Source organism: Camponotus vicinus, unplaced genomic scaffold (genome assembly GCF_025532165.1).
Source record: "Camponotus vicinus isolate PSW18456_S1 unplaced genomic scaffold, iyCamVici1.0 SCAF_1, whole genome shotgun sequence".
Lineage (NCBI taxonomy): Eukaryota > Metazoa > Arthropoda > Insecta > Hymenoptera > Formicidae > Camponotus > Camponotus vicinus.
Genome location: NW_028141945.1, coordinates 15480386 through 15502022, shown reverse-complemented (window position 1 = coordinate 15502022; position 21637 = coordinate 15480386). Strand labels below are relative to the sequence as shown.

The 21637-nt window shown below is 36.4% G+C and overlaps 5 protein-coding genes across 18 annotated transcripts in view; 3 read left to right on the top strand and 2 right to left on the bottom strand.

Annotated features, from left to right (window-relative positions):
* LOC145977402 (serine/threonine-protein phosphatase 4 regulatory subunit 1) overlaps window positions 1–4729 on the top strand; it is a 138397-nt gene extending 133668 nt beyond the window's left edge. For all 10 annotated transcript variants that reach the window (XM_083109360.1, XM_083109368.1, XM_083109378.1 and 7 more), the window contains 6 exons: window positions 1321–1491; window positions 1596–1879; window positions 1961–2156; window positions 2285–3355; window positions 3441–3717; window positions 3834–4729. In XM_083109360.1, coding sequence (XP_082965486.1) covers window positions 1321–1491; window positions 1596–1879; window positions 1961–2156; window positions 2285–3355; window positions 3441–3717; window positions 3834–4012 — 2178 coding nt within the window. In that variant the 3' untranslated portion in view covers window positions 4013–4729. The remainder of the gene's footprint in view (window positions 1–1320; window positions 1492–1595; window positions 1880–1960; window positions 2157–2284; window positions 3356–3440; window positions 3718–3833) is intronic.
* On the bottom strand, window positions 4716–8267 carry LOC145977444 (uncharacterized). Of its 3 annotated transcripts, none has more exons than XM_083109461.1 (5): window positions 8002–8267; window positions 6982–7641; window positions 6336–6466; window positions 5605–6261; window positions 4716–5496 (listed from the first exon to the last, which is right to left on the bottom strand). In XM_083109461.1, the coding sequence occupies exons 1-5, from the start codon at window positions 8084–8086 to the stop codon at window positions 5032–5034; spliced, it is 1998 nt and encodes a 665-aa protein (XP_082965587.1). In that variant the 5' UTR covers window positions 8087–8267; the 3' UTR covers window positions 4716–5031. The 3 variants fall into 3 exon arrangements, with proteins under 3 accessions (XP_082965587.1, XP_082965578.1, XP_082965596.1); XM_083109452.1 differs by having other exon boundaries at window positions 4717–5496; window positions 5605–6264; XM_083109470.1 differs by having other exon boundaries at window positions 4717–5496; window positions 5605–6264; window positions 6991–7641; window positions 8002–8266.
* A 661-nt stretch (window positions 8268–8928) lies between these two features.
* Window positions 8929–10408, top strand: Mrpl12 (mitochondrial ribosomal protein L12). The gene is made up of 4 exons (XM_083109267.1): window positions 8929–9088; window positions 9489–9729; window positions 10015–10146; window positions 10228–10408. Exons 1-4 carry the CDS (start codon window positions 9024–9026, stop codon window positions 10342–10344), a joined length of 555 nt encoding a protein of 184 aa, XP_082965393.1. The 5' UTR covers window positions 8929–9023; the 3' UTR covers window positions 10345–10408.
* Window positions 10409–11349: 941 nt separating this feature from the next.
* On the top strand, window positions 11350–17152 carry LOC145977314 (putative pyridoxal-dependent decarboxylase domain-containing protein 2). 3 transcript variants are annotated; one of them, XR_014440478.1, is made up of 11 exons: window positions 11350–11537; window positions 11711–11908; window positions 12639–13052; window positions 13166–13447; window positions 13542–13613; window positions 13847–14083; window positions 14167–14514; window positions 14735–15020; window positions 15104–15361; window positions 15455–15820; window positions 16229–17152. XR_014440478.1 is itself a non-coding variant. In XM_083109203.1 (10 exons), exons 1-10 carry the CDS (start codon window positions 11472–11474, stop codon window positions 15706–15708), a joined length of 2415 nt encoding a protein of 804 aa, XP_082965329.1. In that variant the 5' UTR covers window positions 11350–11471; the 3' UTR covers window positions 15709–17152. The 3 variants fall into 3 exon arrangements, 1 of the variants encoding a protein (XP_082965329.1); XR_014440474.1 differs by having other exon boundaries at window positions 15455–16089; XM_083109203.1 differs by having other exon boundaries at window positions 15455–17152.
* LOC145977355 (uncharacterized) lies at window positions 17070–21542 on the bottom strand. The gene has a single exon (XM_083109280.1). The coding sequence runs from the start codon at window positions 21540–21542 to the stop codon at window positions 21285–21287; it is 258 nt and encodes an 85-aa protein (XP_082965406.1). The 3' UTR covers window positions 17070–21284.
* Window positions 21543–21637: the final 95 nt, after the last annotated feature.

Here is a 21637-nt window from a genome sequence, read left to right as displayed (position 1 = left end):
GTTTCGAGTCATATCACAGCCATTTTGATGAGCTGGCCCGCAGAATCGATCGTCGAGAAGATTTTACTTTCCATTTCGATAACACTGTTGAATCGATAACAGGCAACGAACAGAATGAACGAGGAGCAGGAGAGAGAGAAAGAGAAAAATGATATAATAAGATCACCACGGCGTTTTCTTCTCATTGTATATATACGGAGTGTTCAAAAATTCACGATACAAACCTCGCACGCTTATCTCGTCCATTATGTTTACACGCGTGCGAAATTTATGCTGTAAATTTTTAAACACCCCGTGTATATCTACGTGACATCGCCAAATGTCTCGCAAGAGGAGGTCCCTCTCTGAGGATCGAACTCGCCTGAAACTTTGATGAACAACATCACATATATACACAGGAGAGGAACGCGATCCAATCGTCAAATTGGTTGTGGCGTGTTGCTCCTCTGAATTTCATATCACAGCCATTTTTGACGATTTGGATCGCCGTTTTATGCATCGGCTTCTTCCATTTGAGATGCGGAGAAGAACGTAACGAGTAATCAGGAGGTCTATTCCGGAGATTGCATCTTGGACTTGACGGAGGAGAGTGTGTTCGCGTTGCTCACAAAGTGGCTGTAATATGCTGATGTAACGATCATATCACAGCCAGCTTTGATGAGCGTTGCGACATTCAAGGTTCAACGAGCTCGGAGATGTATGAAAAAAATATTTCAATGCGACAAAATGCAGGAAATGTATCTCTATTACATTGCTTATATCATTGCTCAATTTGTGATTTAATCTTTCATGTGATATAATTTATTTATCATATGTCACTTAAATATTCTATTCTTTACACATGCGAGATCAGAATATGTTATCGTGCATCATGAGATGGATGTGAATGCAATATCGTCGTGCTAATGTAAATAAACGCTAATTCATGAATATACACTTTTACAGGATAGATTGCAGGCTGATTGCATAAAATCGACTGTTCCTCCCATCAGAGTGGTTGTGATGTGGTGCTATTGATTCATATCACAGCCAGCTTTGATGAGCGGAACGGAACGATGTATCTCTCGAAATTATTTAATAATCTTAATTATAATATTATCTTGTAATTGTTTATTTTATACATGTAATCGTACGCTTATCAGTTTAGTTGTAACGTTTTTTTTTTATTTATTTTTAAATCGATAGTTAAGAGAATGCGTTTAAAATTATGATCACCACACGTAGACATAAATAAATGTGTTAACATTTTTTTACATTGAATTTCTCATTATGCTTGTAACAATTCATTCTCAACATTCCGTATTTTATATCGATTCGCAGCTTATGTGTCGACTAGCACCGCTGATTGGTAGCGAACTTACAGAGAAGGTCTTCCTAAGACGATTCTTGGACCTGTGCGAGGACAATGATATGATGGTGAGGAGAACCTGCGCCACACACTTTGGGGAAATGTGCGTAGCTGTTGGGAAGGAAAAACTGTATAGCAAATTGGTGAGTCTTATTCACAGATAAAAACAGGACATCAAATTATATGAACGCATTTCTGACATTTCGTACGAATTTGACCGATATCACATCTTATTTCTCGCTCTCAGATTCCTACGTTCGTGGATTTGTGCGGCGACAGAGTGTGGGGTGTGCGAAAAGCATGCGTCGAGGTCATGATGCCGGTCGCTTGCTGCTCGACACCGGAGCATCGCCGATTGTTACTAGCTGACATATTGGCTAAGCATTTGAACGACGATTCCAAGTGGGTGCGAATATCGGCTTTCCAGATACTCGGACCGTTTATATCGACCTTCGCCAAGCAGTTTGCCGATGTCACTTATAACAAGCACGGCGAGTTAGTGTATACTAGTAAACAAGATAATCATCTCAGGTAATTTGTATACCCTTTGTTCATTTCTTCGTTTTTCAACGTTGCGTATATTAATTTCAATTGAACGTGTGTTTTTTTCAGCATACGTTACTCATACGAAGGAATCTTTCCTACAAAGGGCGCGATCAAAAGTCAAATATCTGATATGGATGATAAAAGCTCTTTTTATCTGCCTATGATGAAACATGATAATGTTAAGACACCGGATTCTTCGGAGGAGGAATTCTACGAATTCCAGAAGAAAGACGTCTATTCACAATTGCGACTTAAAGTCCTGGTATGAAATTAATAACTTTTAGTATTAATTTTTACGTGTATATAAATAAATCTGCTTACATATAAAATTTCTTTGTTATAGTTCTCATGTGTACGTGTATTAATGATTTTCTATGATTCAATTTTTAGGCCGTAAAGCGAAAAAAGCGTAAACCTGTTCCTCTGCTCAAGATAGACGTGGACGATACGGAGAATTATAATCCATTTTTATATTATTACATCCCTCCGGATATACCATTAGATGACGAACTTACTCATGCTGCGAGGCAATCAGCGATGAATCGTAATAACGCCAAGAAAGGATCATCAGGGGAATTAATTCATTTTAACAACAGCAGAATGTTTAATCCATACAAATCTCGTACCTGTAATTATCCCGAAATTCTCGTCGACGAGGATGACTCAAGTACTGATGGACAATCGAACGATGATAAGCTCGATAATCGAAAGGAAGAGAAAGACGACGATGACGATGGAGATTGCCCACCGTTGTCACAAGACACGACGGACTCGTTGGATGATACTCAAGATTTATGGACAAATTTTGATATATATCATGTGGACTCTATGGACAAGAGTGACGAGTCCTGTAACTTCGGCAAGAACTTAGACGCGAAGGAAAACGGACAAGAAATCGTACCTCAGGAATTAATCAATTACTACGTATCGATGACCGATCCGGAGCAATGCGTGGACATGGGTGCCGAGATCCCGCATCATTGTGCCTTCAGTTTTCCCGCGGTCACGCTTACGCTGGGCACGGAGAATTGGCATTACTTGAAAAAAGCTTATCAGTCATTGTCAAGTGCGAAACATTGGAAGGTCAGGCATACCCTGGCGTCCAGCATTCACGAGATCGCCATGATTCTAGGCGAAGAACTCACTGCCACTGACCTCGTGCCGATCTACGATGGTTTCATCAAGGATCTGGACGAGGTCAGAATAGGTGTACTCAAACACCTCGCAACTTTTTTGAAGATACTCAAGCCTTCCGATCGCTGCCAATATCTGCCGAGGTTAAGTGACTTCCTTGTCACAGACAACGAATGGAACTGGAGATTCAGGGAGGAACTTGCTACTCAGTTGCTCGAGATTGTTACCCTGTTCAATCTAAACGATGTAGCACAAAGTATCGCGCCGTTGTCCTTCCAATTGCTTGTAGATAAAGTTGCTGCTGTCAGAAACATTGCGCTTGAATTGGTAAAGTCTTTTTTAGATTTCTCATATATTATATTTTATATAATCATTCCATCTCATATATAAATACAAACCTTGATTCTTTCAGATCACGCGAATTATGTGCTACTTATCTCGCGATGACGCTCTGATTACGTCTCTTATTCACGAATTCCGAGACATTCTAGTTAAAAATACTAAAAAATGGATACACCGACAGATTTACGCACTCGTGTGCTCTCACTTGATCCGCAACGGCGCAATTACAGGAAGCATGTTTTCTAAGGAGATGTTACCATATTTGATAGGCCTATCTGTCGACAGAGTACCTAATGTAAGATTAGCTGTAGCGAGAACTTTGGCGACGGATGTTGTTGGCATGGGTTGTAAGTATACTTGTGTATAAATATATTCTTGTCATAATATATATTGCGCGCTGGATCGGTATATTATATAAAATTTAATATTATATCTCTCTCTAATAATATATTTATATTTTTAGTGGACACTTTGGGTATGGAAATGATGGAACGAGTGCAAGTAGTACTCGCAAAAATGCGCATGGACGATGACCGAGATGTGCGAGTGTTCGCCGGAGGTCAAGAGCAATTGGGTGTACTGGCTTATTGTTCTTCCGACGAGAACAATCAAGTCGAACAAGCGAAAAATATATTATTTTAATAGTGATGTATTCCGATCTCGTGGATCTGCGGTTTTATATGCAAATTAAAAAAAAATCGAAAACTTTTTATATATATACATATATCACAAGATGCACCTTGGTTCTTCCACACGAGTGACTAGCTTGTATAAATGATAAGCCAAAAGCGTGCGCTGGTTATTAACTGCGCTGCAAATGTCAAGCTTTGATCGCAAACATACCAGATTTGCATGGATAGCAATTACAATTGCGGACACATTTGTTGATAAAAATGTTTAAAGCAAAGCTCAAATACATAGCGTTCGCGATTTAGTCGAAGAATAGGTATGATACAATTATGCAATGACGACTGATGCATCTTTTGCGTCCAATAATCTAGGACAGAATTGTGAATATCGATAATCGTATACCATGCGATTACATAATGATGCATGAATGTATATGTATATGTGTATATGCGCAAAAGAATGCGTGTTTTACCATTGTGATCAATGTAACTCTGATCTCCCGAGTGAGCCGAATAGTTGAGTGCGTTATATCGATGCAGTTTCGCTTGATTCATTTCACGAATGTTCGATTGTACGACTTATCGGCACTACATCGCGTTTCGCGTTATTTTGTAGCATCACCGGCAATAATACCGGCAAAAGTGGAGGAGATATTGTTTAAAATATCCTGTATAATATGTATTTCATAAAAAAATAACTGGAAAAAAATACATTAATTTATTTATTACATTTACACAATTGTCACCATATTATTGATTAGGAAAGTTCTCGAGATTGTAAAAATTCAATTACATTTTTGCACGATTTCAAAAATTGCTGTGTGGTAAAGTGTAAGTTTCCAATCTAAAATCATAAATTTGTACAAAAACTTTCATTCACAAAAGAAGAGATCTAGAGTTAAAAATTTATCAGATGCTTTGCGAACTTTTCTTCTCGAAAAATGAATACTCTTATCAACAGAAAGCAATTGTGTATCGAGAAGCTGATTATATTTCAATTGGACAATTGGAAGACACTTATGTGGGGCTACATCATCGAAATATTCCCAGGAACTTACCCGGGGGACAAGCTGGCAATTGGCACGCTTTCTCCTCCATCTCGGTTTCCGCATCGGTGCAATCGTGCAGACAATGTCTCCACCTGATCTGTCGACCCTTGCCGCATGTAACACTGCAACTGCTCCAATCCATCCACCTGCCCCACTTGCGACGTGATTTGCTCCTCGGGATTGGGTTCTCTCCTCGCGCGAATCTCGAACCACTGGAAGACACGACTCGGGATGACGCTCTTTTCCCTGCTGAAGTCACTCGTCCGCTGTTGCTCGCCAGATGTCGAGGATTGTCGGCGATCTCGGACTTGGAAACTTTCGCAAGGCGTTTTTTCTCAGAAGAGGTCCTGGGTGTCCCTTCGATGACCAGACGATTTGCATTCTTATCAACGCAGATGTCCGTCGTGGTCTCGTTACGATCGCTCACGTACACTTGCAATTCGTTTACCTGAAGACGAAAGATACGAAAGCGAAAGATGTGTAGTCGAAATCGATTTTGAAATCTTGGGACGATCAACGTGGAGGTGACTCTTTATCCAACGATACAGCGACTCACCTTGATGATTAATTTCTCAGCGAGCTCCTTAATTTCTTCGATCGACCTCACGGCGCGGTTACCACGAGGCTTGTGCTTCGACTTTTCGCGCTTTACACCTTCGATCGATGTTCCTCGTCCGTTCTTGGAACGTTTCGATCCTATCAGTGCGTTCCTATCGCTTCGTAGATAACGTCCAGACGTAATTTCCTGGTTTCTCTTCGCGCGCGATTTTGCATCCTCGTCCAACGATGTCTCGGCGCGATTATATTTGCCACTTTCCAAGCCTGGATTGTCCTTGATACTTGACAGATCGGATCCAATCGGATAAGATTCCGAATAGTTAAATAACGATGCGTTTCTGGAATCGTTTGTCTGCCGATTGGCAATGTTGCTTCTGCAATCTAGCTTCTTTACTATAATTTCCACTGTCAAGTTATTAACTTTTCCCCTCCCAGCAGAATCGAAATTCGGGACGAGTTGAAAATTTGTGGCATTTTCGTTCACAATCTCGTCGTCGTCATATTTTAATAACGCAGTTGAACAAGTACTAGTCCCGATAGAATGATCCGTCCAGTTGCTAATAAGGGATGACTCATTCCTGGGAATTTTTTCGATACGGACCCGCAATTCCGCTCTTCCAGTTTGCACAAAGGGCGATGCAACAGCGTTTTCTTCCTGCTGAATTTATTTATAATTTTTATTGTTAATTAATGATGCGTGTTATTGATACGAATAATTAAGATTCTTACTTTGTCGTAGTCGGTAATGCTAGTTCTAGCAAGATCAGTGTTCAAACTGTCACTCCCGGATTCCCTTTTCTCTATTCGCGATTCATCCATCGTTTTGGCAGGTATGATTTTTGTTTTTTTTCTTGCCTTTTCTATAAATAGGTAAAGTTGATTGAAAGAAATTTATTTTATGGAATTGAATACTCGACTTTGCATTTATACTTGTATTTGTATGTCACCTGCTGTCAAATCATACAAATTAAAAGTAAATCCCTAATTTAATTTTTCATATATAAAATAAATTTAAAATAAATCTAATAAATTCTAATAAATTTAAAATTCTAAAATATGTAATAAATTTAAAATAAAACAATTTAATATATACTATTATTTTACTTTTACTATAACATGAATTCAATTATTATACATGGCTATCATAAATGACATCGTACAACATTGAAAGAAATAAATTTTTTTATAATAAAAGAAATAGATAACGTTAGATTTTTTTTGTAAAGGATATAACTAACGATTCTCTTTTATTAAGAACTGATTAATGTAATTATAATTTATATTGTTACTTTATATTTAGAGTGGAACAATCGTAAGATATGAACAGACTCAACATGCAAAATATTTTAACTCGAAATGAAATTTAAATCATTACGAAATGTACTCGAATTGTCCGCTTTTTTCTTGCCAGGTTTGCGAGAAGACTTCAACGTATCGTGCCTCTTCTTCCTGTTTTTAGTCGCAACGCGATACTTCGATTGTCTAACACTTCTTTTCAGGCGTTCTTCACGTTGCCTGGTTTCAGACAAGACTCCTCTTTTGTGTCTTGAATGCATTACATCTATGATAATCGTATTAGATCGATTTCTACGATCTGGATTCACATATGAGTCTTTAAAATCGGACATGAGATCGCCGTAAACGTTCCTCGTATCGTTATTGCTCCGGGAATTTTGCGAAAAAGAATCAAGTTTCATGTTCAGCTGATGACGGATGATCGAATCGTTGGTCGGTTCGCTTCTCTTGACGCGAACGTGATCCGCAAAATCCTGATCACTCTTATTATCAAGATCCTCATCGATTATCGCCGGTCCTTTAAAGTCTATCAGAGTCCGATCCTTTGTACTTTCTATGACATCTCCAAATTTTCCATCTCTAGCTATTTGAGCGTTTACATTAAGTCGTGAGGTCTCGTTCAAAGATCCATCGGTTTCGATCATTTCATTATTATAAAGTAATCTTCTTTTCCAAAACTCTTTAGAGAGATCACGTGCCACTCTTTCCTTCTGAGGATCCAAGAGAGAAATATTCTTTTCTGGGAAAATCCAAGGAATAAACCATAATGTGCAATGCAATTTATTGCTATATCAAAAGGTTAATATCATTATAATATATTTGTTTCCAGCAAACACCAAATAACATTTATATAATTGTTGGTTGTAATTTTCCACTCAACAATATAACTGTAACATGTTACGTAACTGTTATATAACATGTAACAGTTATATTGTTGAGTGGGAAATTATAACTAACAGTTATATAACTGTTATTTGGTGCTTGCTGGGTTTATTTATACATTTCGATGCTGAATTTATTGTTTTTACAAATTTGCACGAATCTATTTAAAAGTTTAACGAGATAAAGAAATTTGAATTTAGCTCAAAAGATACTATACTTGGATATAGTTTATTCTCTGTCATGGTTAGATCATAGAAGAGCATAAGAAACCAAATAGCCGAGTAAGTTGACAAACTCGGCATAACACGATTCGTTGATGATGCTGATAAGCAAGATGAGATCGGTATCCGCAGCTTATTTTCATGAGCGTTTTTAAATTTGTTTATAAGATATTGAAGATGTGATACTTATTAAGATGACATAAAATGCTATATAACGTGGAAAGACATTAAATCCTCCTTCTATTTTCTCGATTACAATTCGATATTTTTATTAATAGAAAGATGAAGTGACATAGTTCACGATAAACGACGTATCATAGATGCCATACGAATTGCATCAATTTTATTTAAATATTATTCTCCAGAAAATTACGATGTGATCTTTCAAAGCAATTGACAAAATGATACTTAGAAAATTTATTTTATTAAATTACATTTTTATTAAATTAATGCCTATTTTATTTGAGAATTCATTCTTAATAGTTTTTATTATAACTAAAATTAAAATCATTACTTTCTCCTCAATTTCAAAAATTTTGTTACCCACATACATGTTTTTTTTTTCTATGGCTTTTTTATATAGTTTTAATATTAAAAATTGTTAGTTGTCATTTCCCATTCAACAATATAACTGTTACATGTTATGTAACTGTTACATAACACGTAACAGTTATATTGTTGAGTGGGAAATTATAACTAACAGTTATATAACTGTTGTTTGCTGGGTTATAAGTATCGCATATATAATGTATATCATTTTTGTAAAATTATTCTTATATATTCATGTATAACACATATTAATTATATAAATATATAATTTTTTGAACCAACAGTCATGAAGTATACGCATGTAACTAGACGCGATGCATCTAGCTATTATTGGCCCCGGAAGATGCATCTGACATCTCTGCATATCACTGCTCTACGATACTTATTATTCTATGATTGAACTTGAGTGAATCGTTTATTACTCGGATAATCGGATTTCTGTTTCGTGTTGTTGAAAACTAGATTCGAGATGATTAACACATTCCGCCTGATATCTCGGCAAAACCCTCATCAATTTCGTCAGTTTCATAAATGGTGAGAGATTGACATATTTCGAGTACACATGTATGTGACAATGCGAACGAGTAAGGTTACATGACCTCCTTTGTACATGGTTATCTTAATTTCGAAAATTCGAAATAATATATATTTATATTATTAAATTATATTAATATAATATAATATTAATATAATGTTAGTTATTATATATTATATCATAAATATATAATATAAGATTATATTATATAATTTTATAATATTATAAATTATATTATTTATGTATATAATTTTATTCGATAAAATAAAAATTAGCAAAAAATAATTTAATTGAATGAAAAGATACGAAGTTTAATAATAAATGTTGGATAACTTTCTCAAATTAGAGGCACTTCTCTAACAGGGAATTATTTCAATGATATACTTGTTATGCATTTAGCATTATTCGACAAACAGAGGCAACAAGTGCTGCGGCAGCAACTACGCCACCACAACCACAACCACCTCCATCAGGTGTGGACAAACCGGTGGACCCAAAAATCGACAAAATAGCTAATGACATAAGTGCTCTCAATCTGATAGAAGTAGCGCAGCTTAGTGATTTATTAAAGAAACGACTAAATCTACCAGATGCGCCTGTCATGCCTATGGGAGGATTTGTTGCCGCGCCTCAAGTTGAGGTAACTTTTGTATCATTGTAATGTTTTATATATACATACATTATACAAGTTCCATTTTATGGAACGTAACTTTTTTTGTAAAAATATAAAATTCCAACTATATTTATTTAAATTTGAATTTGCTGCAGTGTCAGGCTGAGGTAATCTTATTATATTTAATTAAATTAGAAGATAATAGAAAGAACATATATATATATATAATATCAAGTATCTATTCATTTTATTTTATTCATGATAAAATTTTTAAAGTTTTCAAGAGAATTATTTTTTATTTTTTCCATTTAGGAGGAAGAAGAGCAAGTGCAAAAACGAGTACAAACATCATTTACTGTTAAACTGACAGGATATGACGAAAAACAGAAGATACCTCTAATAAAGGAAATAAAGAACCAGTTACCCGACACAAATCTTGTTCAGGTATTAAGTTTACTTATTAAGTACTCTTGTTTTAATCAAGTGTTATATTATTAAAAATTGTTTTATTTTGTACAAAAATAGGCGAAAAAGTTTGTCGAAAGCGTACCTACGATAGTGAAGGCGGATTTAGCGAAAGATGAAGCAGAGAAATTGAAAGAGTCTCTGTTAAAGGTCGGTGGTACAGTCGAGATTGTATAAATCATGATTACATATATTGTTATATGTATCTGTAATGTTATACAGTAAAAATTTATTACTTATACAGCGATGCTTTCTACTACTCCTGTATTGAAAAAACTGTAGCATTTCATTTCATTTCATTTTTATTATTATTGTAAGATCCTAAAATTAAATTATTTCAATATATAAATATCTCTATATTGTGTATATATTTTTTACAAAAATCACATATATTATTTTGTTTTATTTAATTAATCATAATAATCATTAATCATATCTATTTTCTTTCGATTAATGAATAATATTCCTAAAGGACTTATAATCTAAAAAATAATTTAATTAAAATATACACAGTTATTTTATAAAACTTAATAAAGATGTATTGAAGAAATATATATCTTATATATACAATATTTTAAAATTCTAAAATTAATTTTTTCTCAATTATTTTATATATACAATATTTTAAAATCCTGTTAAAAATTATTTTTCCCCTCACAATTTACCATCTCATTTAATTGCTTCTGATGGTTGTATATATAAACAGAATTATTTTATATTAAGATTTTTTTAAATTTAATTATGTTGAATCTTTTTAGAAGCTACTGAGTGTTTCTTTCTAAATCTTGTTAATTTTTAAAGAAAGCTTTGCAGAGTAAATATTCATGGATATTGATAAATAACCGAAAAAATAATTGATGTGAAACATCGTTTATAAAATATGATTAAATCTATTTGATAAAAAGCGCAACCATGTTCGATTAAAAAATAGATTAAGATATCTAAAAAATATTAAAAACACATTACTTTCCACGTTTTTCGCAACGAAATACAATCGGATAAACGTTCCGATAAAGTACAATACTTGCGAATCGAACGAATGGCGCTGCGACGGCCATATCGATAAAATAAAAGTGTCGCCTCTCACGAACATCGGGCCCCGTTCCTTCTCTCTCCCTTAATCCCTCCGTCCAAAGTCCAGTGAGAACTCGAGAATCAATAAAATAAATACAAATTCGCGCTCCACAGGACGCGCCTCCCGCAGAAAATTTTGACGGGAGATTTTTTCCGCGAACACGAGGGTTGATCGATCGATCGTGGACGCAATCAAGGCGACGCTACTGCCGGCCACGACTACTGCCACGATGGCCGAGGAGGCTGACACAAACGATAACGCGGCGATGGAAAGTATAGCGCAGGACATACTAGAGGTGCGTATAACCCGGCGACGAGCGTCAACCGGGTCGTCCCGGAGGAGAGACGGATCGCAGGACGATCGATGAGGGGGAAAGGGGCGGGGGACGAGATGGGAGATGATCGCGCGATCGGCGACGTGAGACCGGAGGTTAACCCGCGGTGACGTTCCTCCTTCTGATTTTGACAGGTCAGCGCCGGAGGCGGCGGCCCGCCGTTCGCGGCCACCGAGGTGGGTGCGTTGCACTTCCAGGCGTCCCAGGTGATCGCGCGCCTCGAGCAGGCGGTGGAGCGGGAGGCCGACGGTCACGGCGGCACCACGTGGAACAACCCCTCGGGATTCCTGTCGCAGCCGAGGAAACCGGACGAGATATTGGCGTTGATACAGGTGAGCGAATGAGGGTGTGTAGGTGTGTGTGTGTGTTTATCAGCGGAAGAGCCATGGACGCGCGCGATTGGTTGTTCCGATAGCGCGATAGCTCCGATGATTGCTTATCACGTGGCCGAGTGTTTTGCGCCGCTTATTTTCTTTTGACTGTCATGTGTGTTTTATTTAATTTTTTATTACACGTTTATTACGTAACATATGTAACAAGTATAAATATATTTTTAATATAAGTATATATTTTTTATTGTACTTGCGTTTATTATATAATATCCCATACAGAAAATTGCAGCAATATTGCGGCAATATTGCAATGTTACAACAATATTAATAATATTGCTGCAATATTCTGTGCTGTATGGGATATGACATATTATTATATGTTTATATCTTATTGTATGTTTATTACATTTTTCTTATTGTATTTTTTATTTTATTTTTCTTATATCTATAATAAATATACAATAAGAAATAAACATGTATAAACATATAAGACAAATATAGTAAGAAAATAATAATAAAAAAATAATAAAATAAAAAATATAATAAGAAAAATAATAAAATAAAAATATAATAAAAAAAAATAACAAAATATAATTCAAAACATGTATGTTATAAATATGTAATATTACACTTATTATAATATACAAAGTCGAAACACATGACCGATGCTAATTAAAATTTGAAGAAATAAAGACACCAGAGATTTCATCAGAAAATTTCTGTCCTACAGGATTTGGTGGTTCACGAGGATGCGCCGCAACCAGTCGAGGCAGACTCCACGGACACGCCAGTCAGCCAGATCACGGCTCTACCGAGTCTAACCGAGACGGTGAGATTGGCCTTAGTTACGCACACCGTTTCGGCTTACGCGATAGCGCTACCAAAGTCACACGCTCAAAAGCTCGCCGGTCGTCTCGCCGCCGACACGACGAGATGGCTCAGTCACATCTTCCGCTTCGTCGATTGCGCGTCCTCCTTCCACGAGGATCACCTGGAGGGACTGGTCAGGGTGACGCGGCTCGCCCTACATCGAAAATATCCTCGATACATGGAGGAGGGCTTCACCGCGCTCGTATCTCAGACTCCTCTAATTTACAGCTCCGTCGCTGCACCCTTAGGCGTCGTCCAGCACTTGTGCAGACAGGTGATATTCCTCGATCCTTTTTTCAGTGATTATTGTGGGATACATGTCACAGAAGAGTTTGAAGATCGCTAAAACTGGCTAATACACATTAAAGATTTGCTATGTTTCCGCAGCTCTCTTTGCCACTTCATTGTATAAGACCAATCCCACACAACACCATGTTTGGCTCGAGGCATACAATGGACATCTCGGCATTGGAGAGACGCTTAGCGGAGGATACTCAATCCAACAATGTGACGCCGTTATTGGTACTAGCCGAGGCTGGTTCCGTACTAACGGGTCATTGCGACAATATTACGCGATTACGAGCGATATGTGACAAATATAACGTTTGGTTGCATCTCAGAGGACATTCACTGGCTGCGCTCGCGTTGAACAACTCGACGAAAGATTTGGTAAATGTTCGCATGTGTTATTCACAAAGTTTTGCTCGCCTCTTTTCATCGTCAAACGTCTTTTTGAAATCTTCTTTTATTTTTTATGTTGTAGCCATCAAAGATTGCAGACAGCATTACATTACCACTTGGCACATGGCTAGGTATACCTTCGCTACCAGTAGTTGTATCCTTTTATGATGTGTTTTGATATCTTTAAGAATATAAATGTTAAAATGATAGCAATATTTGAAACTAAATTAAAATGTTAAAATATTTTGGTAAAAGAAGTTTGATTTTTGTTGTCCATATATTCTGTATAGTCGTTATGACTTATTTATCTCCTTCTATTATGATGTTCTTTTATATACATTATGTCAATCAATTATTGTTTCCATTTTCCTTAATATTCGTTTATAGACATTATATAGATTAGCAGATATTAAAGGAGGAAGACCTACTCCGAGAGACACTACCCTATCGCTAGTCTCAGGACTAATGGCAGATTCATTGTCTAGAAGATTACCAACTTTACCCTTGTGGGCCGTTTTGCAAGCTCTAGGTCGAGACGGAGTATACAACAGATTTAAAAGATGTTTCTTGGCAGTGGAAGAGTTGTACAATAAGATTAAAGAGTTCTCTTGCATTAGAATATTGGTAAGTTTCTCCAGAAGAATGAAATACTCTTTGCTGAGAAAAAAGAAAATATACTGTGAAACCAAAATTTCTCTTTCTTTCAGAGTCAATCGCCAGGTGGTGAAACAGAGTCTTACACTTTAAGTGAATATCTCGCAAACAATCCTGTAAACAATTTACAGTTATTCGAAGTTGTAGCGGGCGCGTTAGTTTTCCAATTTGTACCTGCGCACAAGGATCTTCAAGCCACGGAGCGCGTGCTACCCTATTACGACAAATTAAACTCCTGGTTGGGACAGATTCTTCAGAGGGACATTGACAATGTACAAATAGAACTTTGTGATATAGAACAGTGCGGTGTCGCGATTCGCATCTGTCCATTGGAGAATCCCGATCAGCCGCCTACGACCGAAGATATAGATAATCTAGTGACCTGTCTTGAACAGCAAATAGTAAGAACATCTTGGATTTTGCAGGTCTGTATTCCTACCGAACGTAAAACGATAAATGTATGACATTTTCTTTTTATAATCTTCTCTTAAACGAGTAATTTAAACTGGCAAAGCATTTAACGTTGAAGATGCGGTAGGAATACGGTGCCAAATGTCTCGAATTAATCATCAACGTTAATTGTAAATTCATCAGTAACGCCATCGCAATTTCGTTGAATAGGAAATATTACTAGCGACAGTGGAACACAAAGACACCTTCGTACGTTTAGTCTCAGAGAATGATTCTTTACATTTAGTGGAAATGCCGGGTTGGGCGGGTTTGGGTGGTGTGCGTTACGCTCCGCCTACCTGGATTCACGTTATGACCGATCAAGCAAGGGAAGAATTGAACAAGCTAAATACGCAATTGGTTGAAACTCTGCGCAGCACGGACGCCGCGTTTTCCCTTGGAGAAGGCGCAGATGGTTTGGCCTGTGTACGATTTGGCATGGTGACACAAGATACAGGTAAGGACAAGATACTTTTTTGAACATTGATGCGACTCCACATACGTTATTTTTCATTGAAAATGCTATGACACCACTTTCAGACGTTGCTGAACTGTTATCCTTAGTCTTGCAAGTTGGCCAGGAGGTTGAAGCTAGTTCTAAGATGATGGATACCATTTCTGAAGTAGTTAAGAGAGGTATCGAGACGGCGCAAACCGATCTCGAGAGGGAAAATGCGGAAAAATTATGGCAGGAGGGTATTCTTAGGCACGTCCCCGTAGTGGGGACCTTTGTCAATTGGTGGAGTCCTATTTCCAAGGAGACGGGCGTTCGCGGTCGTAGTTTAAACTTGCAAGCTGGTAATTATTAAATTTTATACAATGATATGTGTTCACATTCACAAAATATATAATCATAATATAAATAATATACTTTTATATCTGTTGAAACAGGTATTGTGGAGAGTACGGAAAATATCTACAAGTATCACATGCAACTGCAACCTAATTTCGCGAACAGCAACGGTTCTGGTGCTAGAACTCCGCCTCAGCCACTAGTGCAAACACCAGTCGGTGCTAATAGTCAAAGCCATAGTCGATCATCCAGTCATTCTAGCTTACAGAGCGGTAAGAGCATGCCTCTGATAATCAGTGCCAGTTTCCAACCCCAAGTGAAGGAAGAGTCGGGGGAAACATTGAAGTCGTAGTGAATATTTCTACCGTTACGATGATACGTCGAGAGCATTCTTGTTTCCAAGTTGTTGAACTTGGCATGAAAGCGATATTACATTGGAACGCTAAGATGTTTCCCACCTCCAGGTACTCTTTATATCTGCAAAGTATTAGACTGTAATCTGTATAACTTATTTGTTGGGTAAAACAAAACGCGCGCGACAGTTTAATTTTTTTGGCATCTAATACTTTTGACCAGCTGTTTCTCACCTTCTCACGTAATGCCTCCGCAGAGTCTCTTTCACATACTTCGCTCTATTAAACGAATAGATTTTCGCTACTAAACGATCGCGACTTAATCATGGGATGGTCCATGTACTTATTAGACTGATACACGTAGCAGTGTTACTTTTATGGTAAGTTCACGCATAACAATTTTACACTGCAATACCTGTTGACGCGGCAAACTTGTACGCGATTCGATTTTGATATGCTTCGGCGATCGATTTCGCCTTTATTTTTCTCGTGACATGTCTTTTTTATTCCGATCACCAGCGGTCCAGCCACGAAGATGCAGAAACAAGCACGAATCTTGACGCATATTGCATGCATGAACGGACAGGTTCCATGAAGAATGCGAATAAATTTTCTCTCCACACAACGCGAATTGCGAATAAATGCATTAGTCTGGCACTAGCTTTGTGAAACAATAATTGGAACAGATCATTTTCTCTTCTAATCACACACAGTTGTCTTTTGCTTCTTCTATTTTATTAATATTAATTTGCATTTGATTAGATATATTTGGCAGATATCTTTTTTTTAGAATATATCACAATAAAACTTATTTATTGTTGAATATAGTAAAGTTTTATATGTATTATATATGTATTAGATATTCTTTAATTACACTATCTCGAAAGATGCTTACGTACAGCTTTTTTTTGTCATCAAAGTCATTTAAAAATATTTTCTCCTTTTCGATCATTTTTATTCCCTTTAAATTACTAATCTATAAAATGATATTCTTCGCATTCGTTAAATTTCCAATTTCCACAAGCACAACATTGTAATTAAAGTGTAATAAGGAATATTTCTTTCTCTTTCTCCATGTACATTTATATCTTTTATGAAAGATAATGAAGAATATAGCTATGTATCGTGTATGAAAATATTATAAGAAAAAGTGTTCTGAAGGTATTCGAAAGATGTAAGCAATGACTCGCCAAAGAAAGAACTTATATTCCCATCTAAATAAAATAGAAAAAGAATGATCTGTATTATTGCTCCCATATTAATCGATGATGAAAAATCAAAGTAAAATATTGCAATGATTAAGATCAACAGGTAAAATGTATCGCGTAATTAGGAGTAATTCGTAAATTGTTGAAAAATATTGAAGAGATGAAAAGAAATCAAGCAGTATGTATATTTATGTACCAAAATTGTTGTAATAAAGTATTGCTAATGACTACGAAATATTGTAATATAGAGAACAGGGATTAAAAAGTCTCGTCTTGCGCTTCACACACACACACAACAGACACATACATATTTATGAATAATGAATTTCTACGGTTATATAAATTCCTACGGCGATGTAATCGCGATAAATAATTATGGATCTTAGGTTTTTATTTCTCTTTTTATAATATTCATGTTCCGTTACAATATGAGGAATTAAATCCAGAATATGGCAATTATAGACACAATCGTAATATACAAAAGTGGTATCGATTAACGAGCTTCGTTCTCTGTCTCTGTTGCCTCCTATGTATATATTTATATCCCTCTTTGAGATAAGTCTCTTTTATATTACATCAAAATTCGCGTAACCGCACACATACAAACAAAGACGCAGTAGAATATCATAACTTATGTAAATTGGAGAGTAATCGAGTTAGCCTCTACGTACTTTATAAACCAATCTCTTTCGCGCAATGAGAGAGAAATGCGCAGGAAAAAATAATATAATATATATTATCTACATTTCCGCTATAATAGATATAGCAAGAGAAAGTTGCGTCAGAAGTGCAACTTAAATTGAAGAAAAAATATCGAAAGGAAGATGGATACTATTACGTGACAGAAATAAACGTTCCATCCCAACACGTGTAAAAAATTACGTGTTTATCTACGAATATAGGGAGAAAAAATATTAGAGCCCTGGATGTCCTTCTTGTATATATCCAGTATCAGTCTTAAAAGGGTGCAGAAAAGCTTAGGTCTCCCGTTTTCCTCGTCTGTCACGCGTATCCAATCCGATTCTTCTCTCTTTTTTGATTTTCGTTTATTAACTACTCTTCTTAATTCGCGAAAAATTCGTGAAAAATTGCCGTAGGCCAAGAAAACCGATTTCCAAAAACAAGTTATTTAATGTATCATACGTCGCATCATTTCCATCATCTTTGAAAATAATAATTTCCATTCTCTCTCATGCATACATATATATATATGTATAATAGACACATACATATTCTCTCTCTTTCAATCATCCTGCCTTCCTCTCTATTTTGTTCGTATTCGTTTCGCAAACGCTCTCGCCTTTTATACCACACACACAATTACATTTATTTATCGTATAAAAATCATGAGAAACTTAAATTATCTCTCATTCGTTAGAAACTCTGATTCATAACTGTGTGCTTCAGACTCTCGTTTCAACTACAGAAAAATTGAAGAATTATAATAAAAGAGAAAATTTTTCATTATAACAATTGTCTAGATTACAAGTTCGCATGGTAAGAGATGTTTAACAACTGTTTCCTGTTCTAGATTATTTTGGAATATACGTTAAACGCGCGGTAAACTAGTCTCCTCTTCGTTATTTTCGCCCGGAAATATAATTGAGCGCGAATCGAATATTCCTTTGCAGAAAACTATCCAAGCATGAATTAATTTTCGACCGATTGACTCTTCATCAACCGATCGCTCGACGTTCCTTCATCTGAATAATACATTGATCCCGTTTGCGCGCTTTATTGTAAAATCTCAAACTACAATTTCTCTTCGATTATGTAAAGATATCCACCTCCAGCGTTTTATAAATTGAAAAAGAAAAAAACAATATATTAAACAAGTGAAAAAAAATTAAACATTGAATAAGAAATAAAATTCTGCGTATGATTTTTGATAACTTTTAATATAATAGAAAAACAAAATGGAAGAAAAGAAACTACTCGGTGCAAAATAAAACAAGTAAACGTAATCATATAGCTAAAAAAGCTACGAAGCTATAAATAAAAGGTGCTCATACTTCGTTAAAACACTGAAGCTGGATCACGCTATATTTTCTCTCGACAAGTAATTTTTTTTTCTTAATCTAGAACATGTATCGGGGCAATCACGCACTAATATAGCTTTCATATGTATTAATAGTGACGATACAAATATCTGAGAAAAAAGAGCAATCCTCTTTAAGTTTTTTCTTCAAGTCTTTTTATCCTTGTTTTTTTTCTTGTTTAAATTGAGCCCATTGAGTTAAAAATTTGGCAAGAGATTTTTCACCTGTTATCGAATGTACTCAACTTTATATACTGACTAGGGTACTTTTCCGTCTCTCTTTCTATAAAATGAACAAAATACACACTTGTTCATCTACGCGGCCGGTATACCGCGTGTACACATTTAATATTTATCTCGTCGAAACTTAAATTAGCGCATTTAACTAAACTATACGCTACTAGTATATCTATATGAGCTATCGCGCTCTGTAATAAATATTACAATTATTTACATTGGATCAGAAAGTCCCCTTGCTATTCACGCTCCTTGTAATTCTTGGTGTGTACTGCGATTACGATTAATTATAATAGTTATTCAACTAAACACAAGTTCCTAAGAAAATTCTGGAAAGTGGGTTTGCGATAAATGCATACATTATACACTGGAATGGCACGATTTTCCTCCCCACATCCCGAAATCGTAGTCAAACTGTCAACCAAAGTGGCAAAATGCTTCCACGAATTCGTATAACATCTAGATTCGATTTATCACACTTTTTACGTTTACTCGATAATCTTAATTGTTACTGTTTATATACAGATTTACTGAATTATATGCGGATGCCGGTATAAAGTCACTTGTTATCGTTTGAAAATCTATCGACTCTTTAGAAATTTCTAAATAGTAGTCAATTAGAGATGTACCGAATACACTACAACCTCAGGCATCCGTTCAGGTAAGAATTGAAGAATTGCCAAGCGGATGCTCTGATAATCGTAAACAACACTCGTCCGGTTATTCAGGCACAAAATTATTCCTTGATACTCGGATCTAATTATTTACGATTAAAACGTGGCGATTATAAAGATATCTAGCAAGCGGGAAATAATTACTGAAAGTTACGTTAAAATTTTTTAAAAGATGAGCCGTTTTACGTAAATTCTCCTTCTTATCACCTTTATTATTTTAACATTGGTGTTAAAATAATTATTTGGTATTCGACGCTATTTGACGAACATCAAATAATCGCTAGATTATATACCCGGTATATCTCTGGTGTTACAGAATGTCTCTCAGGAAGACTACAGTCCGCAGAAAATTCATTCTCCATCCTTACAAAGTAAGATTCGATTTTAGATCTATTTCTTCCACCGCCTTAAAAAAAGTAATACAGTAAGTTTAACTAGTACGACTTGTGGAAGTAGATTTCCAGTAATTTTTATAATAAATCGGACACTCACGCGCGTGTTTTAGCTCCTTCTCTTCCGCATGTGAAAATTGAAAACGCATAACATCTGTGCTACCATCATGTTTGTACTTAAAAAATATATTCGCCTAAGCATTGGCAGTACATCGTACATCAATCGACTTCTGCCAAAGTGTCTCGTAAAAATCACGAGACATTCGTGCGGTAACTAGAGATGTATGTATATATAACGCGTTCACACACATATATAAAGTGTATTGCATATCTCTCAGAGAAAAATTCAACGTAGATTCCCTCGGTGATAAAATGTAAAAAGTATATATATAAAAACCTCGGTATATCTCTCTCCCTCATTGTATAATTTGGTATTTCTTCTTCAGGACATTCAACGATATTTAACTTTCCTCAAGTTAAACATTGTACGCGAAATTAACAGCTAATTTAGAATGAACAAGCGAATATTCTCTCTGTAAATGATGTCAATGTAAATATCTTTATATGAAGATCTTTGTGCTTATTCGTTGAGATGTACCTTATCGATCAACCAACCAAGCAATAAATACATACGTCGCCGCTTTAAGTACTTATTCCTCTCTGGATACTTCGCGCGCGATCTGATCAAGAACGCGGTAACAAAGAGAGAGGCTAACACAGAAGGACGTACCACAATCACTGTACATGATATACAAGTACAAAATCTCGGATATAAAGTATGTCTCACACAAGTTTCTAGGTTCTCTAAGATTTTTCTCGTCTCCTCCCCCTCACATCTTTTTCCCTCACTTTTATCGCAGATCCCCGAAATCGATTTGCCATTTTTTTCTCTTAAATAGGAACTCCAAATCGTACGACTTGAACTTCATCGAAGGACAAGATTTTTCCCCAGGTAAAATGACAATGTTTTGAAAATATGATTCACATACATTGAATACGATCTCGTCTCTTCTTTCTTTACCATGATTAGAGTTCCGTTACGGCATACAGATTAGGATCGCTACCCTGTACCTGACTCAGCGTGGCCACAGTCGGCTTTTCCTGCCTCCCCTGCGCTCGATTATACGTACCGTACATATTCGGCACCGTGTTATTTTGCGCGGCGGTACCGTTGAACTGACTGCGCGAGAAATTTCTGTCCAAAGTCCTGACCTGATCCTGCATCTGATCCTGAATGCGAATGTTAGGCGCCTTGTTCCGCACCAACGATCGAAACTGATTCATGTTAGTCTGCGAGCGCGACTCGAACTCCCACGTCGGTTGCTGCTGACTCGCGGGATTCGGCGGGAGCGGTCGATTTTGATTCCAGGCCGGAGTCG